Here is a 25,262-nt window from a genome sequence, read left to right on the forward strand (position 1 = left end):
AAGAGCACTAATCCCATTCATGAAAGCTCTGCCCACATGATCTAATCACGTCCCAAACACCCCACCTGCAAATATCAGCACATCAGGGATCAGGTTTCAACACATGAATTTTGCAAGGATATAAACACATTCAGTCTATTGCACTAAATGATGACTGCTGGGAGGACCAAAATTTCCTTCCCTTGTTATCATGTTTTTAAATTAATAATCCATAATTTGTTTCCCCACAAGATTCTAAGTGACCCACAAGACATGAGAACAAACAAAAATGGGATGAAGCTAAAGGTAGATCTTATTGCTAAATTTTTCACGAAGTATTACCCTTCTGAGTGGGACGAAGGCCTGGATAATTTCTCTCACTTCAAAAAGATTTTTGATTCCTACATAGCACAGTGCACTAAATACTCATTCATGAGTGTAAATACTTGGTTTTTCTTTCTTGAAGAGTTTTGATCTGGATATGATTGCCATGTCTTGCTGTATGTTGTATAGGTTTATTTTTCAGGTAAATACCTATTTCAGAATGCAAGGACCTAGGAAATTTAACTGCATTCTTCAACATTTAACTTACATTGTTCAGACTAGCAAAAGTGATGTGATGATTATATGGTCAGAAAACTTGCATATAATAGGTCCCATAAACACTCCACTCCTATCACGCTGTCACCCCATTACCTGTTTTTCTTCTTCAGTGGGACAGGTTCCATGCAGCTGCCTCCCATCTTGTTGCTCTTAACCTTCTCTCTGTACCGGGGAGTGCACAGTGATGGTTTTATATTGGTTGTCTTGCTTCCACATGGCTGCTTTCCCCTTCCCCCACAGCATGTTTACTATTTGGGTTGGAACGGGATGTTTACAGCTATGGGGTTATTCATTTGTTTCCTTTAGGAGGCTCAGAAGCCTCAAATGTGAAGCCCTAGAGTTCTTCCTGTCTCCATAGACCAGAGCGCCCAACGCTGCATCCGTGTCCACACAGTCATTACTATTACTATCTCAATGGGCTGATGTTTTCAGCCAGCATCTTTTTGCCACTTGCTGCCGTTATGTTAACATAATGAAGACAACTGAATAATATACAAAGAAGAACTCAGAGGCTTTGATTAAAAGAAAAAAGTGTCCAGATGACTTGAGGAAGTTGGTACAATCCAGATTTCACATGTGATATACTTTTGTCTGCTCTTATAATCCCAGTGTATGGCTCCATTGGTGACAGTGGCTTTCAACATTTGCCCATGTTTGTGTAGAAAGCTTCCTCTTGATGAGAGAATTTGCTAGCTTCTTTTTTGAGGCCCCTTAAGTAGATTTCAAGTTGGCTTGGAACCATTCACGAAGCAGCAACAGAGTTTGTTCAGCAAGTCCTTCAAATTGAGAGAAATAATAGAGCTGTACTCAGAAATCCAAGATCATATTGTCATTGTCAGTCCTTTGGGGTGGATTCAGTATTTTCACCTCGGGATTTCTAGGTGAGCACAGCACAGCCTCTTGGCAAAGTTGCAATGGTGTTAATGATGAAGGCTTTGAGCAGTAGCTCTAGGCAGTCAGAGCGTGGCAAGCCCTGTGGGAGTGACTAGTGTCCAACCCACGGGTCTGGGCTCCAGAGCTCTTCTACAAAAGTGCTTGGGCGGGAAAGATACAGCATCACCACTGTGAGGACCACTGGGAGCCACTTGCAGAAAATCCACTGGGTTGAAGGCCAAGCAAGCCAAGTGACTACACTGAGGGGTAGAGGCCATTTCAAAGTCGATATTAAACTTCGTGTATAACATTTCAGAAACGATCAAGTGGAGAATGGGACCCATCTAGGGAAGAAAATGTTTCTTGAAAGATCAGACTCTAAATTCCTTCACTGAAGGATTCTGACAAATAAATCCTGCCTGCCTGGAGTTCACTCTGATTCAGGGGTTGGGGGAAGGGGTTTAGAGTAAGCACCATGAAATCTAACTAAGGTTCTCGCCATCTTTCCAAATTCTGGCACAGTCTCTCCAGAAAGACCAGCACCCTCTGGATTACCATGGTTTTATTGTTTTCTGACCTCTGGCCTATGTATAAATGTGTAAAGTCTTTCTAACTAGCAATAATTATTCCTTCCTTCATACAGAAATTGAGAAGGAGTAGGGAAACCCCCAATTTGTTCCAACTGTGACATTTTTTTGCTTTTAGTTCTTAATTTTAATAGCTATTTTTTTTTTTGGAATATCCTTTAAAGGAGGTTAGAAAACTTGACAGTGTAACAACTTAATGTTTCTTTTTCTTACCCAACTCAAATTGTGATGGCTGTGCTAATCACCCTGATCTGATCATTATACATTATATGTATCAAAAGATCCCTATGTACCCCATGAATATATACGATTATTATTTGTCAACTTGAGGATTTTTATTAAATTAAATTAAAACAGGTTAGAGGACAGTGCCATTAATTCATTCAAAGAAGTCCAGTACAGGGGTGGCAGAACTCTTTTATCTTTATATCTCCTGCCCTTTCCCAGTATAAAAATCAGAATTGTAGTTAATGGCCTTCTTTTAATGTAACTTTTGGAGAGTACTTTTTTATAGCCCATGGTAAAGGAAGGGAAGAAACAATGGTAATTTTAGGGATCTAAGTGTAAGGTTGACACTGTGAAATGCAGCACTGTTAGTACACCTTACAATAGTTACTACATTTTGAGGCACAATATAATAGTGTCTCTAAATCTTCATAGATACATTTTTCTGTTTGTCTTACTTTTTATCAGTAAAGTTGTAAGACTACTGCAAGCATTATTTTTCTTAGCAACTCTAATTTAAAGATGTACTCTTGTGTTTTGATAGGTTTTCAAGATTTGAGCCGGATTTGTTCCTACTCGATTACCTGTTAGTCAAATGGAAACAGCAACAGACTGTAACATGTTGTGTACTCATGTACAATGAAACAACACAAAACTCATAACCCTCATGTGAATACACCATACACTTTGCTCCCTCTTTTGATTACAGAGCAATGCCAGACTCTAAAGAGGGATAATTATAAACTCTTTGTGGATTTTGTGGCAAAAACAGAGATTCCTTGCTATGATTGAGTATTAGATTATGGTTGGAATGGGTTGCTTCTAATTTTATTTTGGTCTTTACGCAATTCACATCATAAGGATAAAAACTGTTTCCAAGGATAAAGAACAACTGTGGTCAAAAGCCAAAATTATTTGTTAGGAATGCAAGACACCCACAAAGAACAGTCATATTAATAACTATTTGATATCTTGTACGTTAATCTTTGTCAAGATGTTCCTAAAATTTTCCCTAAAAAATCTCTATTTCATATATATTTGGCTGTATTTATATGAGTTAATTTTTAATAATAATAATGTGTGCCCTTTAGTTGACATTAGTACCTAAGAAAAATGTTAAAAGTACTAATATCTGGCAACCCATGTCACAATGTAAAATCCTAACTTCCTAGAGGGAACTAGAGCTGTAACCAACTAGGATGTTACCATACTAGGATGCTGAATATGCAACATCCTAGTATGTAAAATATCAACATAAATGATGAGCCAGAATCCACCATTCTGTTTATTGTATGATTGAGTTATAAGCCTTGAATTCGCTTAACAGGGAACTGAAAGCAAAGGTTGTTCTTTGTGGCCTGTGGTTCTCTGCACTACATTTAAGCATCACCATAGTCAATCACTGGATATTCAGCTCTGGTATTTCACAAGGCTCTTGACATGGCCAAAAGAGCCAACTTGGCCATTTTGCAAGATGCTGTTTTAATCAACTTTTTGTTTTCCTGATCCGTAAAGCAACATGAAGCAATCTTTTAGCTATAAGCCATGCTTGCTTCCTTCAAATGAACTAAAAATTAATTCCAAGACAATAAAACACTGAAATTTCTCTTTTTAAGCTAAAATTAAGGTGTTATTTTCATTTTATTTTCTCTTCTCAAGCCATTTTAAAAGATGTGATCTTTTTACCAAAGAGAGCTAACCTATTGCTTGGAGGCCAGCCTGTAAATAATCTGGCCTAGAGTGAGGAATCCTTTTAAAGATAGTTTGTACTGAATGAACCAAAACAATTTCCACCCTGAGGCTTCCATCTGGTCAACCTCTGTTCAGTCCCACAAATAATTAATATGGAAAAGTGGTTTTCTGGTTTTTGTTTTTTCTTTTTTTTGTATCTTCAGTCCTCTTTGCTTTTACTAATTTTACTAATTTAACAGATAGGTGTTTAAAAACCAAACAAACAAAAGTGACAACAACAAAATCTTTTAGAAAGCTCAGGCCACCAGCCTGGAATATAATGTCAGACTGTTAACATTTGGTGGCAAAAAGTAAGTATTTTCAGTTCAGTTCTAAACTTATGAAGATAAATAAAGTGTTCTGCCCATCAGAAAAGTGTGAATATTGTGATATGGGTTGGGGGACGCACGGGAAAGAAAACAGAAGGCAGGAATGGAGGGGATGGGTCACAATTAATATACCCGATCTACCCTTTTACCTCCTCTCTGACCCCAACCCTGACCCCACCCATGTCACAATGTAAAATCCTGACTTCCTAGAGGGAACTGGAGCTGTAATCAACTAGGATGTTACCATACTAGGATGCTGAATATGCAACATCCTAGTATGTAAAATATCAACATAAATGATGAGCCAGAATCCACCATTCTGTTTATTGTATGATTGAGTTATAAGCCTTGAATTTGCTTAAAAGGGAACTAAAAGCAAAGGTTGCCTAGAAAAGTGATTCTAAATAAAGATCATCACCAACATATCAGATGTATACTTCCTTCCCTCCTGGTTCCAAACCTCCACCCCAAGCACTTTTTTTTTTTTTTAATGATGCTGCAAAATTTTATTGGGCAGCTTTACACATTGATCAATGCTATGTTATTGCTAGTTACATTTAAATTTATTTTTTTCGAACTTGATCTAAATGCTGTTAAGAAATATAGCCACTAAATATAAACTTCAAAGTATCTTTCTAAAGAGAAGCATGACTCAGAAATTATAGGCTGTTGAGATATGGGTGCTTTGCAGAGTTTATGATAGGTCGCCATTCTACAGAGCTATTTTATGGAGTTGATGTAGAAGGATTTTCCAGAAGTAGTTCAGTTTGCTTGAATTCTACTCCACAACTGAATTTCCAGAACATTATTATTCACTTTGCGTTAAAATGGGGCTTTCTGTGTAAAAAAAAAAAAAAAAAAAAAAAAAAAAATGACAAGTTCTGAAAACTAAGATGGTCAGTCTACAATTAGGCCCATGTTACTCTGCCATGAAAGTCCTGCTTCCCACACTCAGTGACCCATTGAAACACCAGTCTTTGTGCTACTTAATATTGGGTCCATTCACTGGAAAAGCCCTGCCCTAGAAAGGGGCTATGGGGTCTTTAAAGAAGAGGTTATGAACTTAGACTGTAGTAGGCCCAGGGAACTACCCATGCAAAATGTATCCCAGGTCAGTATAAGGTGGCCTTTAGAATCAGAGCCCACCATGCTGCAGAGAGACCCTTAGCAGAGAAATTAAACAGTGTTTAATTGTACTAAGTCTCTTTCTGTCTATATTTGATAATATAGAAAGAATAAAATGTTTCTCTATATCCTCAGGTCACTGGTTTTTCCAAGCATTTAAATATGTTAATGGGAATGTGATATTTATGAGTTTATGTTCATTTAGCACTTAGAACAGTGCCTTGGATATAGTAAGTGTTTTACACAAGTCTTTATGTTAAAAGAAATTGTTGTAAAGATTTTCAACAACAGTGGATCATATTTTCAAATGACTAAGGAAATTCAAGGATTCACTATGCTATGAAAGTATTCTGATTAATTATTGATCTTTTACATGGTCGTAAGTTTAGTGGAGATTTCTCTTTTTTTCTCATCGAAAGTTGAATTTGTGAGCTAGACTGTTGCGCCCTGTGGAGCTTGTTTTCTGCTGTTAACTGAAAATGTGTTAGTATCCTTTTACTAGACTCTAAATTCAATACTATACCATCTATTGTAAAGATGCAAACGTTGGGATTTTGTAACTATTCATGGGGAAATGAGACTAAAGAATTATCTGACAGTGGAAGATAGAAAATAATTAAGGCTGCTATATAAAGTGCAACTCAAAGGTTGAAAATTATGGATTGCAAACCTTTGCATGAAAATATGTATTTCTTCTCTTGTCAAGACAAGAGCTGGCTCCTTTCCCAAGCTTTGCAAAACTTCGTGAGCTCTCTCTGGAAGATAGGGAATTAGACATACTGTGGCTGCCACACTGTCAAAGAGAAGCCACTTCCAGTTATTACAGTTGATCTGTGACTTAGTTCGGCGGTGAGGGGGCGTAGGGGCAGGAATACAAACAAAAGTTTCTGTTACATCTTAGGTAACTAAATTTCAACGGTATAAATCTTAAAATTCTGGGCCAGTGTAAAAGCATTACTCATTTTTATTTATTGTGAGTTTTCTGAGCAGGGGGCCGGGCGCAGTGGCTCACACCTGTAATCCTAGCACTTTGGGAGGCTGAGGCGGGCGGATCACGAGGTCAGGAGATCGAGACCATCCTGGCTAACACGGTGAAACCCTGTCTCTATTAAAAATACAAAAAATTAGCCAGGCATGGTGGCGGGCGCCGGTAGTTCCAGCTACTCGGGAGGCTGAGGCAGGAGAATGGCGTGAACCCAGGAGGCGGAGCTTGCAGTGAGCTGAGATCCTGCCACTAGACTTCCAGCCTGGGCATCAGAGTGAGAACTCTGTCTTTCTCTCTCTCTCTCTCTCTCTCTCTCTCTCTCACACACACACACACACACACACACACACACACACACACACGAAAGAAAGAAAGAAAAATAAATGAGCAGGGATCTGGGTAGTCTATGATAGCAGGTATTGTGAAGAAAAAAGCACTAAACATTTGGCTCTGAGATGCTTTAGGTGATGTGGGCTGCATGAGATTGTTTTTGGGTGTACATGTGTCTTTTTAAATATCTTCTGCTGTAGATTAATTCTATTGAACTACCTGTATATACTAGCTCAGCCTAAATTAAGTGGAGGGGCAAAAACAAAATACCTAAAAATGAAATGTTGATAAATCACAGAAATGTTCCAACTTCTTCAATCTGAAACATCTGGTTCCTCCAAGTAATTCCTATAAATATTTCCAACTGCAACCAAAAAGAAAATGAAAGTGATTTGTTGTAGGAGCGAGTGAGCACATTCTCCCCTTGGTGCATTAGTTGAGGAGCTTCTGGGTGGTTGAAACCAAATAAGACTCTGGACTGACTCAGAGATGAAGGAGGCATCTCCTGGCCTCGAAGTGCTCACAGTCTACTGAATGGAGAGGCACTCTGTGCAAAGGGCTGTGATGCGGATACATTTAAATTCAGTGGAAACACTAAACGTAGCTACAATTAATAATTCGGCCTTACTGGATCTGGGAAGGCTTGGCAGAAAAATTGACTTCTGACCAGGAACTTGAGTGATGACTGAAAATTCAGCAGTTAATCTGGAGAAACAGGGCTTCTGGGCTGGAAGAATATGAATATGTGCTCTGAGATGTAAATTTTGGGGAAGAATCTCATACACACTCTAAAAAAATGGATTTTGTTCCCTGGGTAGTGTTCCATACAATGCCTGGCATATAGTAAGCGTTCAATACAGAAGTGTGGAAAGAGCTGTATGGCTTCCTGGGGCTGCTGTAACCAAGTACTGCAAACCAGGTGGCGTAAAGCAACAGAATTTATTGTCTCACAGTTCTAGAGGTTGGAATTCCCAAACCAAGGTCTTGACAGAAATGTGGGGTAGGATCCTTTCTTGCCTCTTGCAGCTTCTGGCAGCCCCAGATGTTTCTGGAGTGTCGCAGTGTAACTCTAGTTTCAGCCTCCGTCTTCACACTGCCATCTCCCTCTGCATCTGAGTCTTTCTGTGTTTCTACCCTGTGCCTCTCTCGTGCCTGCTTATGAAGACACTGGTCATATTGGATTAAGAGTCTACTCTAATCAAGCATGACCTCATCTTAACCGTATTTCCAAATCAGGTCACTTTCACAGACACGGGGCTTGTTAAGACTTCATCCTATCTTTTGCAGGGGACACAATGCAACCCATAACAGAATGAATGAACTCATCAAGGTTTTGATGCCGGGGAAAATGGTTCATATTTTAGAAAGTGAACCCTGAATGCAGGATGGAGTCCATATTAGTAAGGTGGAGGGTGGGAAGGAAGACCAGAATCAGGAGTCTCAGTTAGCGAGTTGTTGAAAGGAGATGAGAGATGATGAGCACTTGAGCAGAGGTGGGAGCCGTAGAGAGAGAAGGGAAAGAGACCTGAAATCCATAGCCATTCAGAGTGAGGGACTTGGGGACTGATTAGATATAGGTAGATGAAGGTCAGGGAGGATTCAAGATGATTCCTAGGGTTCTATCCTGGGAGGCCGACTCGATGAATGGTGATGCCACTAATGATAATACAGAATGTTTGTTTTGCAAAGGATGTTGATGAGTTCACCCTTGTACACATTGTATTGGAGATACATCAAATACACTTGTGGGGAGAGGACTAGTTGTCCATAGAACTCTCTCGTTTGATGGAATCATTCTATGCCTGTGCTGTGTTAAATACTGTTTTGTGACTGCTGAGCCCTTGAAATGTGGCCAGTACACCTGAGGAGCTGAACTTTCAGCTTAATTCAATAAATTTAATTTCTAGTTGCTACCTGTGTCTAGTGGTTACCATATTAGAGAGCACTGACCTAGGTACTTAGACATGTGTGTTTGATATTTGAGAGAGATGCAGAGATAGCAGGAGCATGATCTGGATTGAAAGTCGAATTTCGGGAGTCATTAGCTTATAGGCAATTGCTGAAGCCTTGTGGGCCATAAGCCCATCAAGCAGGGATCCAGATACAGAGATGAGTTAAGAGTGCAACCCTTGGGGAACACCAGTGTATAAGTTGTACACCACAAAAGAGAGTGAGCAAACGACACCGGAGAAGGAGAAAGGAAAAGCAGAAGAGAGGACGGTGTTGCAGAAGGCAGAGGAAAAATTTCAAGGAGAAAGCAGTCCACCATATCCGAGAAAAACAAATTTCATTTAACAAACTATGAAAAAGGGCTTTCACAATTACAATTTTTTTAACCAATAATGAAATAGCCATATTTTGTTAACAAAGAGTAAGTACATTGTGCTCTAACCATGGAATTTATTTTTATCTTCCCTCTATCTCCAGCCAAAGGTTTAGGGAGGCAACAATAAGGAATTTATAAAGATGAGACTATTCCAGGGAATCCAGAATAATATGCCCCTAAAAACATTGCCCTATAGCAGGAGGGCCCAGAATGCATTTCCCAAGAAGTTGTGTAATTGTTTTAAGGCCTCACTTTTCATAGACTCTGCCTAAATGCTCTGTGAAGTGGGTAGACTTCTTTCCAGTTTACATAAGAGGAATCTGTGACTCATGAAGTTTCACTGTCTTGCCTCAGATAATACAAGCTGCACATAATAGAGTTAGGAATCCAGGTTTATCTGTCCATGCTCTTTCCACCTCAACAATGTTTTCTAAACTTAAGACATTGACATTCTGCTCTCATGATTTTTTCCATATGTGCTCACCACTTCAACTGATATTCACTTAATATTTTTTAAAGTAAACTTAAATTCTTATTTAAAAGCTGAATATAATAGTTTTACTTGGAAAACCAGTATTGCTTGCCATAAATATATGGTGATTTTGAAATTTAAAAAAATCACACCTGTAATAATCCCAACACTTTATGGAGGCTGAGGTGGGAAGATCACTTGAGCCCAGGAGTTCAAGACATGGGCAATATAGCAAGATCCCGTCTCCACAGAAAATTTTAAAAATGAGCCAGGCATGGTGGCATGTGCCTGTAGTCCCAGCTACTCGGGAGGCTGAAGCAGGAGGATCCCTTGAGTCCAGGAGGAGTTCAAGGTTGTAGTGAGCTTTGATCATGTCACTATACTCCAGCCTGGGTGACAGAGTAAGACCCTGTCTCAAGAATAAAATAAAATGAAAGCAAGTAAAGCAAGTAAAGGGAGGGAGGGAGGGAGGGAGGGAGGAAAGGAGGGAGGGAGGAAGGAAGCAAGGAAGGAAGGAAGGAAGGAAGGAAGGAAGGAAGGAAGGAAGGAAGGAAGGAAGGAAGGAAGGAAGGAAGGAAGCTATTTAAATACTACTGCCTACCAAAGACTTTAAATCAGAGGTTTATGCCTTTTTTTTTTTTTCCCCCATTGAAAAGGGAGATCAGCAAATGTTTAAAGATATTCTAGAAACATTCTCTACCATGGGAGATTAACCCCTTGCCTTGTGAAAAAAGTGACCTCAAATAGCAATGCTACTCTCGCTCAGGGATGAAAATGAAACTTCCTGCTTTCCATTAAAGAATAAATAGTAGGCCGGGCGCGGTGGCTCAAGCCTGTAATCCCAGCACTTTGGGAGGCCGAGACGGGCGGATCACGAGGTCAGGAGATCGAGACCATCCTGACTAACACAGTGAAACCCCGTCTCTACTAAAAAATACAAAAATCTAGCCGGGCGAGGTGGCGGGCGCCTGTAGCCCCAGCTACTCCGGAGGCTGAGGCAGGAGAATGGCCTAAACCCAGGAGGCGGAGCTTGCAGTGAGCTGAGATCCGGCCACTGCACTCCAGCCTGGGCGACAGAGCGAGACTCCGTCTCAAAAAAAAAAAAAAAAAGAATAAATAGTATAGGCCAGACACAGTGGCTCATGCCTGTAATCCCAGCACTTTGGGAGGCTGGCGTGGGAGATCACTGGAGGTCAGGAGTTCGAAGCCAGCCTGGCCAACATGGTGAAACCCCATCTCTACAAAAAATTCAAAACTTAGCTGGGTGTGGTGGCGCGGGCCTATAATCCCAGCTACTCAGAAGGCTGAGGCAGGAGAATCGCTAGAACCTGGGAGGCAGAAGTTGCAATAAGCGGAGATCGCGCCACTGCACTCCAACCTGGGTGACAGGGTGAGACTCCGTCTCAGAAGAAAAAGAGAAAAGAATAAGGTCCCTCTGCCATTTAAGGAAAAAGAGGGTACTAAGAAGTTGTTTGATAAAACCATAAAGAGTCTGATGAATTATAATCTAGGACTCACACAGTTTCTGAGGCCGCCTGATCTTTATTCGGACCGAAATTTCTTAAGATACTTTCTAGATACTCAAATTGGAAGCAAAAATCAAACTGTATCATAGATTTCAAAAGTATATTCTGTACATTTCATTGATATATTTATGGATTTTAGAACAATGTGGCTTACACGTTTCCTTAGCTGTATGAATATTCCCTTCTAGAAGAGCTAAAGGAAAAACAAAACTCATGCTCAGTTCCGATCAGACTCAGAAACTGGGCAACACTGGAAAACCAGGGTTTGTGCCTCAGTAAAGAGCTGGACAGTGGACTGGCCCGTGTGACTGATAATAGATGACTTCCACCATCCTCGCCAAGTTCCCACACATCACTCACCACAATGCTACCCTTACCAGACTGGTCCATGTGACCAACAGAGCAGGTCTTTTGTCCTTGGACAGGAGTCTCCACCATCATCTGATCCTGGGGGTACCAACTTCTGTACAATATTCTCAACAAGAACCCTTGAGCCCTAAAGCTAACTCCCTCCAGGTGAAATGCAAGATTAACGTCTGCATACATTTCTACTTTATCACAACTAATGCCTTAAGTAGGTTCTAGGTTGTATAGATGATCTGAACCACATGAAAAGAAAATATTTTTAAGTGAAACAAGAAGAAAAATGATCTCTCAGATTGTGTTCTTTTCTCACTAGCTAGGTTTTATTGATCTATTTTTTTAAGCTTGAGTTTAAGCTAAGAAAAGAAACCTTGCTTTTTATGGTAAGAGTTCTTGAGAAAAAAGACAACTTATAATAGAAAGCATCTTGCACAAAAGTTTTGGTAATCAGAGGGGAGAGATGAAGAGGAGCTTTGTAAATTTTGACTTTGAAAGACCAGTGTAATGTAAATATGACTTCCTAGAGTGTAAACAGCAGTGGTTTGAAAATAAAAATTTGTACAAAACAGGCAGCTATCTAGTTAAAAGAAAATGTGTCTAATAAGCATGTGTGTCTGAGATGTCTTGAATATTTTGATACTATGCTGTAATTACTAACGATATAAAATTTCCAAGACTTTTGAAACCATGAGAAAGTTTTTAGGATTTTTTTTCCCAAGAAAAAGACAACTATATTCTTTTGGTACTCTTTACACATTTAAAGTAATTTAAGAATAAAAAACATACTGTTCCCACACAAATTATATACTTGAAAGTATTTTAAATTATTAATGGAACCACAAGTTCTTAATCTTTAAAGAATCCTCTGTCTCTTAGTTTAGCCAACAGATGATTATATCAACATTAAAAAGTACAGTTATATATATATATTTGAGTTAAGGATCATCATTGTGTCAAACAAAGATTACATTTATATTGAGAAAATCCAAAAGTTCACTAAAAATATTGTTTAATTCAAACGTTATATTTATTGTCTTCATCTTGGACTTCTGAAAACTGACTTTTTCTCAGACTTGCACAAACTTTTCTGTTCTTTACCATGCTGGGTTTTGCATGATTTGGAGGCATTCTCAACATAGAGCCCTTTTTCTCTCACCTTGAAGGACTCAAGAAAGAAATTAGAGATGTAAGAACAGTGGTGTGCAGGTACTTTAATGGGACTATGGTGCAGAAAGGAGGTGGGGTAAAAATATTTGCTTTAGGCCGAGGGTGGTGGCTCACGCCTATAGTCCCAGGACTTTGGGAGGCTGAGTTGGGCAGATCACGAGGTCAGGAGTTCCAGACCGGCCTGACCAACATGGTGAAATCCCGTCTCTACTAAAAATACAAAAATTAGCCGGGCATGCTGGCAGGTGCCTGTAATCCCAGCTACTCGGGAGGCTGAGGCAGGAGAATGGCTTGAACCCAGGAGGCAGAGGTTGCAGTGAGCCGAGATCGTGCCACTGCACTCCAGCCTAGATGACAGAGCGAGACTCCATCTCAAAAAAAAGAAAAAATTGGTTTATAATCTAGTTAAATGCCATAACTCCCCCCTTTCTAGACCCAACTGGGCACTTGGGCAGCAGTTACAATGTGTATTAAATGATCCAATAAATGAATGGTCTCTTTTGCCTATAAATCTGTAATGCAAAAGTATGCAGCAGTGCAGTTTACTGAATTTTAATGCCAAATGTCTATCGCTGTATATTCCTTACCATCTACTCTGTATATCTTCCTGCAGGCATCAATGTGGGTCTGTTTTTTTTGTTTGTTTGTTTTTTGTTTTGAGACAGAGTCTCACTCTGCCACCCAGGCTGGGGTGCAGTGGCTCAATCTTGGCTCACTTTAACCTCCACCTCCTGGGTTCAAGCAATTCTTCTGCCTCAGCCACCCAAGTAGCTGGGATTACAGGCACCTGCCACCATGCCGGCTGATTTCTGTGTTTTTAGTAGTGATGGGGTTTCACCATGTTGGCCAGGCTGGTCTCAAACTTATGACCTCAGGTGATCCTCCCACCTCGGCCTCCCAAAGTGCTGGGATTACAGGCGTGAGCCACTGTGCTCAGCCTCTTTGGTTCTTTTTGTGTCTTTTGGTTGTATTCAGCTTTCTGATGTCATTGAGTGACAGTTAAATCACAAAGTACACTAGATATCATTAGGAGACTGTCCATAAAATATACATCCTATTGCAAAAGTATGCAGTCATTTCTCCCTTAAATTCCCCCATTGTACTTTCATTACACTTTTAGTGTGCTCATCTGTCTTTCCTCAAGAGGAAATTTTATAATTTTAATAAAATTTTACAATTTTATAATTGCTACCTTTTTCAAGTCTTATATATGAAATTAGCTGGGAACGGTGGCTCACACCTGTAATCTCAGCAATTTGGGAGGCCGAGGCAGGCAGACGACTTGAAGTCAGGAGTTCGAGACCAGCCTGGCCAAAATGCTGAAACCCTATCTCTACTAAAAATACAAAGATTAGCCAGGCGTGGAGGTGTGTGCCTATAGTCCCAGCTACTCAGGAGACTGAGGCAGGTGAGTCACTTCAACCGGGGAGGTGGAGGTTGCAGTGAGCTAAGATGGCACCATTGCAGTCCAGCCTGAGTGACAGAGCAAGACTCCATCTCAAATAAATAAATAAATAAATAAATAAATAAATAAATAAAAGACATTAATCAGCAGTATCCCTTTTACTTTGCAGATTTTATAATTTTTCCCTTTTCAGATTTGTCTGTCCATATCTCCATTCATCCATCCACCCATCCACGCTAATACACAGTAACTCATTGAGTTCACCTTTAACAGATTTCATTACCAATTCATGCAGTTATTCCCAGGGAAAAAGTTTGCTCAAAGACTGCCTGCTGGAAGATAAGGGCCTAATATCTAAGATTTATAAAGAACTCATGCAACTCAATAGCAAGAAAACATATAATCCAATTTTTAAAATGAGCAAAAGACTTAAATAGAAATTTTTCTAAAGATGTCATGAAAATGGCCAACAAGTACATGAAAAGGTGCTCAATATCGCTAATCATCAGGGAAATGCTAATTAAAACTACTGTGAAATATCACATCGCACCTGTTAGGATTGCTATTATCAAAAAGACGAGATAATAAGTGTGACGGAGGGTGTAAAGAAAAGAAAATCCTTGAAATCTAGATTGTTGCGGCCATTATGGAAAACAGTATGGAGCTTTCTAAATAAATTGAAAGTAGAATACCATATGACCCAGCAATCCCTCTTTTGGGCACATACCCAAAAGAGATGAAATCACCAGCTTGTAAATATATGTGCATTCTCATGTTCATTACAGCACTGTTCACAACAGCCACGATACTGAAACAACCTAGGGTTCATCAATAGATGAATGGGTAAAGAAACTATTTTATATTTATGAAATATTATATTTAATATATAATATATATACATATCGTATATGTTATATATATGAAATACTATTCAGCCATTAAAAAGGAGGAGATCCTGCCATTTTCCACAATATGGAGGGATCCAGAAGTCTTGGTGGATTTTAAAAAGCCACCTGCTCTATGTATGTTCTGGAAGTTTTTTATGTGTTATGGAAATGTACTGCTCTCTTAAAAATTGGGACCTTTTTTTCCTGATATTTCAGGGAATATTTTATCTTCAAGTGAAATGATCAAGAGCTTTTTATGTATACTGCTTTGCATTGTTTCTTGCCAAGGATGCTGTGGGTGATATCTGCTCCTCGGTGATAAGGGTACCACCTCGGAGAACAGAAGCTGCAGGGAAGGAAGGCGTTTAGAGGAACTATGCTACAGTTTCATCATGATCCCCATTTTCAGTTACCAAAAGGTCTTCTCAGAATTTAAGGGCACTCGAAGCAGGCAGCAATTAATTTAATTCCAGATAGAAGCTTTTGGCCATGTATATTTCACTTGGCACTTTTTGCAAATCTCACTTTCCCTGTTCAGAGTAATTCCTGGCAGTATTGTAGTGTTCTTCCAAATACCACTCATGCATCTCACCAGCTTGCCTAAGGGAAAAGTAAAGGAAGATGTAGTCTAAACAGCTAATTTTCATATAAATTTACATAAAAATATAAAATATATTAAAATGAACAATAATATCCCCTTAGTGTTACTGCTAAACTGTATTTGAGCCCAATGCATATCTCCTTACTACTAAGATAAATGACAGTTTTGCCCCAAGGCATCAGATAGGTAGAAATTCACTTGGAATAGATATTCAGGCATGAAAGTGCTCGTACCTACAAAATATCCTAAATCCATAATCTAAGTTCAAATATAGTCAGCTTTCTCTCTGCGTCTGTTTGTATTGCAGCATCATAAGACCAGGAGGTGGGTTACAGCATTCTTCTACCTCTGTCATCTTAATATTTGTCTCTGATGTTCTCCTCTCTGACTGTGTGTGCTGGTACCCCTGCATCAGGGTCCCTGTTTCTACTCTCAAAAGTATTAGCAGCTATTGCCAATGTCCATTTAGATGCCAGTCTTCTGAAAGAAACATAGGAGAAAAGAATTGTATACAAAGAGTACACTTGGTCTTTCTACATTCTCTTCTGTAAACGAAATATACTACTTGGGAGGTAGAATAGTCCTTGTTTTGAATTTGAAGCCATGCTTTATTTTCCTGCTATAGAGACATATTCTGGTACTCTTTATAATAATATCTCGTGACAGTAAATAGCTCCTGATACCAAAGGGTAAAACACATTGTATGACAAGCTGTGCATAGTTTATCCATAATAAAATTTATTTTCAAATGTAAATACATATGTGTATATTTTTAAATTTGGAAATACATTTAATGTGTCTGTGGAAAATATCAAGAAAAGATATTTTGTGACAGCTTCTAGGTATACATCTCTGTAGTTTTTATTTGTCATTCTTTAAAATCTGTTTAATTATCAGGTGCTATTTATTTAATTGAGACAAATTGTATCATCTTTTCAAAAGTTCTCTGAGGTTGTTGGCCTGCTGTAGGAATAGCAGGAAGGAATCAGAGACTCTTGGTGTGTCTTCTGGTAAAAGAGGCATCCAGCTTTCCTAAGTGCTTGGAGTATGAAAGAGTGGTGGGTTTTAGAAATCCACTTCACCCTCTCCCCTCTGCCCCCACGCACAGGGTAAGTATCTTTCATTCCTCAGGGGCCCACCTCTAGGCAGGTAGTGTCTTCTTCAAGATGAATAAAACCTAGGCAGGCAGGAGAGGGAGTTCAGCGCCCTCACAACTGCTAAAATGTGAGAGCTGAGAGCCTAGGATTGTCTTTCCCTCCTGGCCCGAAATAAGTTGTTCACCTGCCTCCGAGAAACACTGGCTTCCGCAATAATTCTCTGAGTACCCATAATAATGAAGGTGGGTACCATGGTAACTTGGCTGGCAGTTTTGAAGTCCAAAATTGTTTTATACTTGAGATTTTCCTTAAAGATTTGCTATTCATTCTAGATGATTACCAAAGGGAAGTACGATTTCTTGTGAATAATTTAAAATGCAGCATGTATACCACCTGGAATAGAAAAATACATGCCAAGCTAGAATTATTTTTTAACATATACTTCCATTCAATTCAAGATGTTTGTTGTGCACCTACTATATATCATAAACAATGACAGGTGCTGCCAGGACAGAAACAAGGAAAGGATGTAATCCTTGTCTCAAAGGAGTTTTTAGTGTCATAGAAGGTATGTCCATCATCTGTTGCCACAGTAATACTGTGTAAAAAAATCACCCCCAAACTCAGTGGTTTAAAAACATTGTTTATGCATCTGTGGTTCATCTGGGTATTGGCTGAACCAAGCTGGCCTTGGTTGAGCTTGTCTGTAAGGTACAGATTGGAAGAAGTTCTGTCTACTTCACGGGTCTCTCATTATTATTATTATTATTATTTTACAGTTTCACTGTGCAGTGATGTGATTTCGGCTCACTGCAACCTCCAACCTCTGCCTCCTGGGTTCAAGCAAAAATTCACGTGCCTCACCCTGCTGAGTAGCTAGGATCATAGAGGTGTGCCACCACACCTGACTAATTTTTGTATTTTTAGTAGAGACAGGTTTTTGCCATTCTGGCCAGGCGGGTCTCAAACTCTTGGCCTCAAGTGATCCACCCGCCTCAGCCTCCCAAAGTACTGGGATTATAGGCATGAGCCACTACGCCTACAAGGGGCTAGTTAGGCATGTTCTCCTCATTGTGATGGTAGAAGATTGAGAGGTCAAGCCCAACTGCACAAATGGCTTTCCTCTAACATTTTCTGCCAAAGGAAGTCACATGGACAAGCCCTATGTCACTAGAATAAGGAAATATACTCTTTCTGAGGTGAACTGCAAAGTATATGGCAAAGGATATGGGGACACAGGGAGGGATGCAAAATTAGGAAAATATATAGCAGATGCGCAAATGTCTTGAATAGAAATGCTAATATGTTAAAAATAATACAATCAACCATTAGGAAAAGATAAATTCACAAATGTCTGTATAACAAATGGTGGGGGCTTCACAAGGGAAGGGATCCTATCTCAAAGACAGGAAGAAAACTTCTTAAAGGAGATGACACTTGCAGCCACTCAAGAAAGGTGTTTGTATTTCAAGAGGCTAACATGGGAGGTTGGGGCAGCACATGATTCAAAGATGCTCCATGAGCAGAGTGTGGACACACATAAGCCATTCTCAGTGTCAGGTTATAAAGAAGTAACTGAACAGAAAAACTGCAGCAATAGAAAAAGGAAATGTGTAAGAAAACTACAAGTAGGGGGAGACTTCAGGTCTCAGAAATTTTTGTCTTGTGTGTTATTGCTGGAAGTTCTTTGAGTAGATAGTATGAGTGTTAATTTCCAGGGTATGAAATATGCAAAAGCATGTTAGCATAGAGCTTTTGTTTAAATCTTGAGAACTATAATTAGAGCTGGAAATGACTTAGAAATTTTTTAGCCCAGCTCAGTTAGTTTATAGATGAGGAAATATGTATTTTGAAGATAAATTCTCTATGTGTGGATATGTATGCATATCTCTCTAGATACATACCTATACAGATAGGTCCTGATTTTACTATGGCGTAAGTGTAATTTTCAGACTTTATGATGGTACAAAAGTGATACACATTCAGTAAAAACTGTACTTCGAGTACCCATACAACCATCCTGTTTTTCACCTCAGTGCAGTATTCAGTAAGTCACATGAGATATTCAGCACTTCATTATAAAATAGGCTTTGTGTTAAATGACTTTGTTACTGTAGGCTATTGTAAGCCTTCTGAGCACATTTGAGGGAGGCTAGGATAAGCAATGACGTTTGGCAGATGAGATGTTTTAAATGCATTTTCAACCTGGGATATTTTAAATTTATGATGGGCTTATGGCCCAAAAACCCCATGGTAAGTTGAGGAGCATCTTCATGTGTGTGGGTATATGTATGTGTGTAAAATATATAAAATATATAAATATATTAACAGAGAAAATACATTTCCTCCTAAATAAAACCATAGATGTGGTATTATTACCATATATATCCAATGTGTATATATGTATTATATCCAATGTATATTGTATATAATATCCAATGTGTATTAAGTATATATTTATATAATATATATTATTATCAATGTACATTATGTAGATATAAAATTTATATTATATTGAATCTAATAATACATATATACATTGGATATATATGTAATAATACCATGTATGTGGTTATATATAATATACATTGTATTATCACATATATCCAATGTATATATGTATTATTATATCCAATGTATATTGTATATAATATCTAATGTGTATTATTAGGTATATTATTTATATTATATATTATATAATATCAATGTGTATTATATAGATATAAAATTTATATTATATTGAATCTAATAATATGTACATTGGATATATATGGTAATAATACCATGTATATGGTTATATATATAATATACATTGGATATTATATATATCCAATATCTATAATATACAATTGTATTTAGAGAGAAAGACTAAATTCTTCTTCTGTGTATATTGAGGAAAAGAGAGGGGAAATGAGTCTACTTCTTGAAGTGATATTCTAAAGAATTCTTAATTCCTCACAAATTTTAAAACTTCTGTGTCCTTATCAGCGATCTTTCTAGTTCCAAGGAATAGAATATGGCTCATACTATTCAAATGCATAGGGGAGGTTGTTAATAAGAAGAAAAAATAAATATGTTTCCAGTTACCCAGGACTGGAAATGCCCTGTGTAATGCCTGATCTAGCAGAGGCTTTTCATTGGCTCCCCTAGTCTGGGGCACTGTTATCAACAGAAAGGGAAACAGATACTGGGAGAAGTGTGCCAGGGCAGCAGGTGTCCTCTGTGCCGACTCACTAGTCTTCCTGTCTTCTGAAATTCACTCCCCTCATTTGTAAATGCAACATAATCACCCATTTAACCAAAATATAATTAGGGAGGTAAACCAGTTTGTGTATCTAATATATGAGGTTTCTCCAGAGTAGAAACAATGAAACTTTGAAGTTGTTTCCTTTCCATAATGCCAGTTTGTGTAGACTAGAAGTTGTCAAACTATGATCTGATGGGATTTGTTCCCTGGTCTGGACAGGGACTGGTCCAGCTGGTCTGCTTTTATAAATTAGGTTTTATTAAAACAGCCACTCTCCTTTGTTTACACATTGTTCGTGGTAGCTTTTGCACAACAATGGCAGGGCTTGTCGTTGCAAGGGGGACAGAGCCCATGGCCTGCAAAGCCTCAGTATTTAATACCTGACCCTGTTCATTGCAGTCTGCCCACTCCTGGTGTAGACCACGGGGAATTGGCGCTTTCTAGAATGGGCGACTCGTGCATGTGCTTGGTCCTCTGGGATGGCATTGACAGGAGTCGGCCCAGGGAGGACATCTGTGGAATGAGAATGTTGCCCCCATGCATGTTTTCTCTAAGAAAGAAACCCGTGCTGGCCGGGCGCGGTGGCTCACGCCTGTAATATCAACCTTTTAGTAGGCCAAGGTGGGCGGATGACCTGAGGTCAGGAGTTTCAGACCAACCTGGCCAACGTGGTGAAAACCCGTCTCTACTAAAAATAGAAAGGAAAAAAAAAAAAAAAACAGCCGGGCGTGGTAGCGCATGCCTGTAATTCTAGCTATTGGGGAGGCTGAGTCAGGAGAATCGCTTGAACCCAGGAGGCAGAGATTGCCGTGAGCCGAGATCACGCCACTGCACTAAAGCCTGGGCGAAAGATCTTTAAAAACAAGAAAAAGAAAAAAGAAACCGGTGCTTTTGCTGCCTCCCTGGGGCTCTGCTGAGGCCGTCATCCTTAACCCTTTGTTCTCTGTCCTTTGCCAGACTCCGACCTGAGCATGCGCACACTGAGCACGCCCAGCCCAGCCCTGATATGTCCACCGAATCTGCCAGGATTTCAGAATGGAAGGGGCTCGTCCACCTCCTCGTCCTCCATCACTGGGGAGACGGTGGCCATGGTCCACTCCCCGCCCCCGACCCGCCTCACACACCCGCTCATCCGGCTCGCCTCCAGACCCCAGAAGGAGCAGGCCAGCATAGACCGGCTCCCGGACCACTCCATGGTGCAGATCTTCTCCTTCCTGCCCACCAACCAGCTGTGCCGCTGCGCGCGCGTGTGCCGCCGCTGGTACAACCTCGCCTGGGACCCGCGGCTCTGGAGGACTATCCGCCTGACGGGCGAGACCATCAACGTGGACCGCGCCCTCAAGGTGCTGACCCGCAGACTCTGCCAGGACACCCCCAACGTGTGTCTCATGCTGGAAACCGTTACTGTCAGTGGCTGCAGGCGGCTCACAGACCGAGGGCTGTACACCATCGCCCAGTGCTGCCCCGAACTGAGGCGACTGGAAGTCTCAGGCTGTTACAATATCTCCAACGAGGCCGTCTTTGACGTGGTGTCCCTCTGCCCCAATCTGGAGCACCTGGATGTGTCAGGTAAATGGACACTGACCTACCAGCTATGGGCCCTCCTGGTGCACCATCCTACAATGCCACCACCGGAAGGTCCTCTTCTTGCAAGCCATCAGAGATGAGGGAGGGGGGTGGTAGGGAGGCTGGCTTTTGCAGAGAAACTGTCTCTATGGAATCATGACTCTACAGGCCACAAGTTCCCCTTTCATCAAATAATGTCCACTTCTTAGGGGAGTTCTTAGGGGAATTCTAGCACATTTTGCCTGGGAGTTGTTTAGTATGACTTTTAAATGTCTTTACTCTTCATAACTCTCACAGTTACTTCAGAGCAACCATAAATAATGCAAACAGGGTATCTAATTGTGGAGAAATAGGAAACAAAAGGCTAACTCAAGCACAGTTAGCTTAGAAACTACTCTTGTGCCCGCTTACTGTTGGTCCCTGGAGCCTGGAATCTTTGTCCAAGCTGTAAATATGACCTCATGTGTTTTCATACCATGGGCCGGACGGTGCACACTGTGGGTGGTAAAACACTCAGCTGTGGGCTGTGCTCACAATCACTTGCCATTTTGTAGTGTCTCCTTAGATTTCACCAGCATTCTCCTTACCTCTGGGTTAATCCTGCATCTTTTCTCAAGCAAATTCTCAATTACATAGTGCAAGGGCAAAGTCCATTGAATTAAATCTTTAGTCCTTTTAAAAATTGAAGGAAGTCGGGCGCAGAGGCCCACGCCTGTAATCCCAGCACTTTGGGAGGCTGAGGCGTGAGGATTACTTGAAACTGGGAGTTAGAGACCAGCCTGAGCAACAAAGCGAGACCCCTCTCTCCACAAAAACCGGAAATATTAGTGGGCACAGTGGTATGAGACTGTGGTCCCAGCTATTCTGCTCAGAGACTGAGGCAGGAGGATTGCTTGAGCCCAGGAGTTTGAGGCTGCAGTGAACTATGATCATACCACTGCACTCCAGCCTGGAGGATAGAGTGAGACCCTGTCTCTGGAAAAAAAAAAAAAAAAATCGAAGGAAATCCCAGCATGGCTGCTTTGCTTGGAAACCTCTCTCAGGCAGGAAGAATTAAAGCCCAGACTCATACTTAGGCGCCAGACGTGATCTGGCTGGACTAACAGCCCTTCCTTATCTCATTTGCTGCCTAGTCAAAAAATGGACATTCGAGAGGCTGAAATATGTAAGATGCATCAGGGACTTAAAAAAAAAAAAACCAACAGCACGACCAGCAACCTCAGGGAGTTTGGGGGAGGGGTCAAGAAGTAAAAACCACTATGATGGGTGAATAAACAGAATCTGGGATTTACAAGCATCTGAGGCCAGTGATGCCCTCCAACAAAATCCGAGCTAAAGCTGGCTCTCAGCTTGCTCTCTCTTTCAAAAGCCAACATCTGAAAATATTTCAGATGACAGCCCATTACTTTTTGCAGATTGTTTTCCGTGCTAGAGAGCAACTCGCTGCTCCTCTACTTCAACTGGCTCCAAGACAAAACCATAGCAGCCATATGTTCCGTTAGTCATGAGTAGCCAGTGGCATCAAGAAGCAGGAAACCACGAGGTTTTCTTACATTTTTCCTCCAAGGAATTCTGGAAAGAGAAAATGTTGTGATGTGGTGGAAACAAGTTTCAAAACTTTGTGATTTAGGAAAATTCACAGCTTTTTCTAGATGTGTTTCCTCTTCATTTAAAAAAAAAAAAATGACAAAGGACTGGGTTCTTTAACATCTAAGAATTGGAGCATTTTATAAACATTTCATTTTATTTTCTTTTCTTAGATTAGAAAATGATTCATTTTTGGAATCTCTATCTTTGTTAAAGGTGCTTCCCATGCACTCTTAATACAGGCTGCAAGTGATTGTACCCTCTTTTGGAGGGTCCTTTTGAAGTTCAGAAATGCAGAAACCACTTTTGCTATTTGGGATGGAAATTCTTGCATTTCTAGCCTGTGTGATCCTGCCTGGCCCCTTGACTAACCATTATTAAGCCTTGATATCTGTCCTGTATGTTAACCTGCTTACTTTGAAAGTTCAAATATATTTGTGTCACCTCCCCTCATGTCTCTCAATGACAATAGTGATCTGTATACACAGAGATAAAAATGAGGGGAATCTGCAGCTTACCAACTTAAGAACACAGAATCCCACATATGGGAGAAAGTTTCAGATAGATGGTCTTGAAAGACTCAACAGGCCATGAGGATGGATTTGTCATCAGCACCTACTAAGGGTGGCCTCCTGTTCTGGGGGCATCTGGAAATTGTTATGTTGATGCAGAGAGGCCACAGAGCTACCACAGTTGATTTCATTATGCCTGGTTCTCTTTAGTTTTACAGCTGGGCTCTGATAGTGGCCACGTTCTCAGTGGCAGTAAACTTGACTTTGGAAGACTCATCACTGATCTGGAGCTTAATTCTCCCAAAGGAGATGAGACTGCCTATCCCATCCCTAGCATGCAGAAAATGGTCATCTGGGAAAATGACTACAACTGTATTGTTTTGTCATTATCACATATTACCTTTTATTAATAGTAGCATTAAACATCAATGCACTATATTGATGAATATATTGCAATAACGAGAGGAATTGATAATAAAGAACGTATTTGTGAAAGCTGCATGAAATCTGGAATTAACTGAAGAAGCCCCATAGGTTTGTTCAACCAATTTTCAAAATATAAAATGTCGTAAGTGTTAAAAATAATATTGCTTCAGAAAGAACCTTTCTAACTGGAGACCTGGAATCATCCTTGTTTATCCTCCTAATCCTACCCAACCAGTAGAATCCTGTTCGGGTGACTCTATTTCCCCAGTACCTTGAGTCCATCTCTGTCTGCCTGCCTGGATGCAGGCTTCCCCAACCATTCCTTCTTATACCCATCTCCATTGCCTCCAGAGGAATTGTTTCAAACTACAAGTCTAACCATTCGCTGTCCTGCATGAAACCTCCAATAATTGCTCCCTATGACCTACAGGAAAAATTCAAGTTCCTCCACAGAGCACGTAACAGCCTTCATAAGATGCTCTTCTTAGGTGCAAATTTCATCTCTTTCCTGCATACACTCAATGATCCCTTCTGTAGAACCATCTTATCTGCATGTCCCCAAACACATCCTGTCTCTACATACAGTGATGTGTGCATGCCTGTCTGGCTTGTGTGCCTCTTCCTTCCCTGCCTACTGCCCCTCCCTTGAGAACTCTCTGAACAGACTTTTCATTGCTTAACCTCCAGTCAGGCATCCCCTGAATGTAGCCTTCCCTGCCTCGCCCCCAGTGAGCTAAGGGTTTTTTTTCTGGGTGTCTGCCTTTTGGGTACAGAAAGCTAGAGATTGATGGACTTGCAATTCTCAACTCATGATGAGCTTTGAGCTTTATAAGGGCGGAAATATGTCATCTTTCATTTTTGCACTTTTATGACATTGTAATTAAGTGAACAGAGTCGTCTCAAAGTTTTAAATGGTCATTTTGGCCTCTAAAATGTTTAAAGTTCCCTTTGGTTAATACTGTAATCATGCATTTAGGAAGCTGTAGTGCAACAGTTAAAAATTCCTCATCAGTAAAAATGAGGTGGTTGGGAGGATTAAGTGAGTTAAGACTTGTTAAGTTCTCAAACACATGCTCTGATGAGAACCATGTAGTAGGCACTCAGTAAATCACAGCTGTCATTGTCATTGTTGTATTGTCCTTGTTATTAACGTGCCTGGAAGTCAGGAGTTGTTCTTCATTGATTTAACCATCTTACACCCCAGAAGAAGTAGAGATATCACCCTAATAATGAGCGGAAGTGGTAATAAAGAGCATATTTGTGAAAGCTAAATGAAATCTGGGATTAATTGAAGAAACCGCACAGATTTGTTC

The 25,262-nt window shown here is 40.2% G+C and overlaps 1 protein-coding gene across 1 annotated transcript in view; it reads left to right on the plus strand.

Annotated features, from left to right (window-relative positions):
• FBXL7 (F-box and leucine rich repeat protein 7) overlaps nucleotides 1-25,262 on the plus strand; it is a 433,174-nt gene that overhangs the window by 400,876 nt on the left and 7,036 nt on the right. The window contains 1 exon segment of the mRNA NM_001266740.1: nucleotides 20,816-21,427. Within this exon segment, the coding sequence (NP_001253669.1) occupies nucleotides 20,816-21,427 (612 nt within the window).

Source organism: Macaca mulatta, chromosome 6 (assembly GCF_049350105.2).
Source record: "Macaca mulatta isolate MMU2019108-1 chromosome 6, T2T-MMU8v2.0, whole genome shotgun sequence".
In the NCBI taxonomy this organism is placed as follows: domain Eukaryota; kingdom Metazoa; phylum Chordata; class Mammalia; order Primates; family Cercopithecidae; genus Macaca; species Macaca mulatta.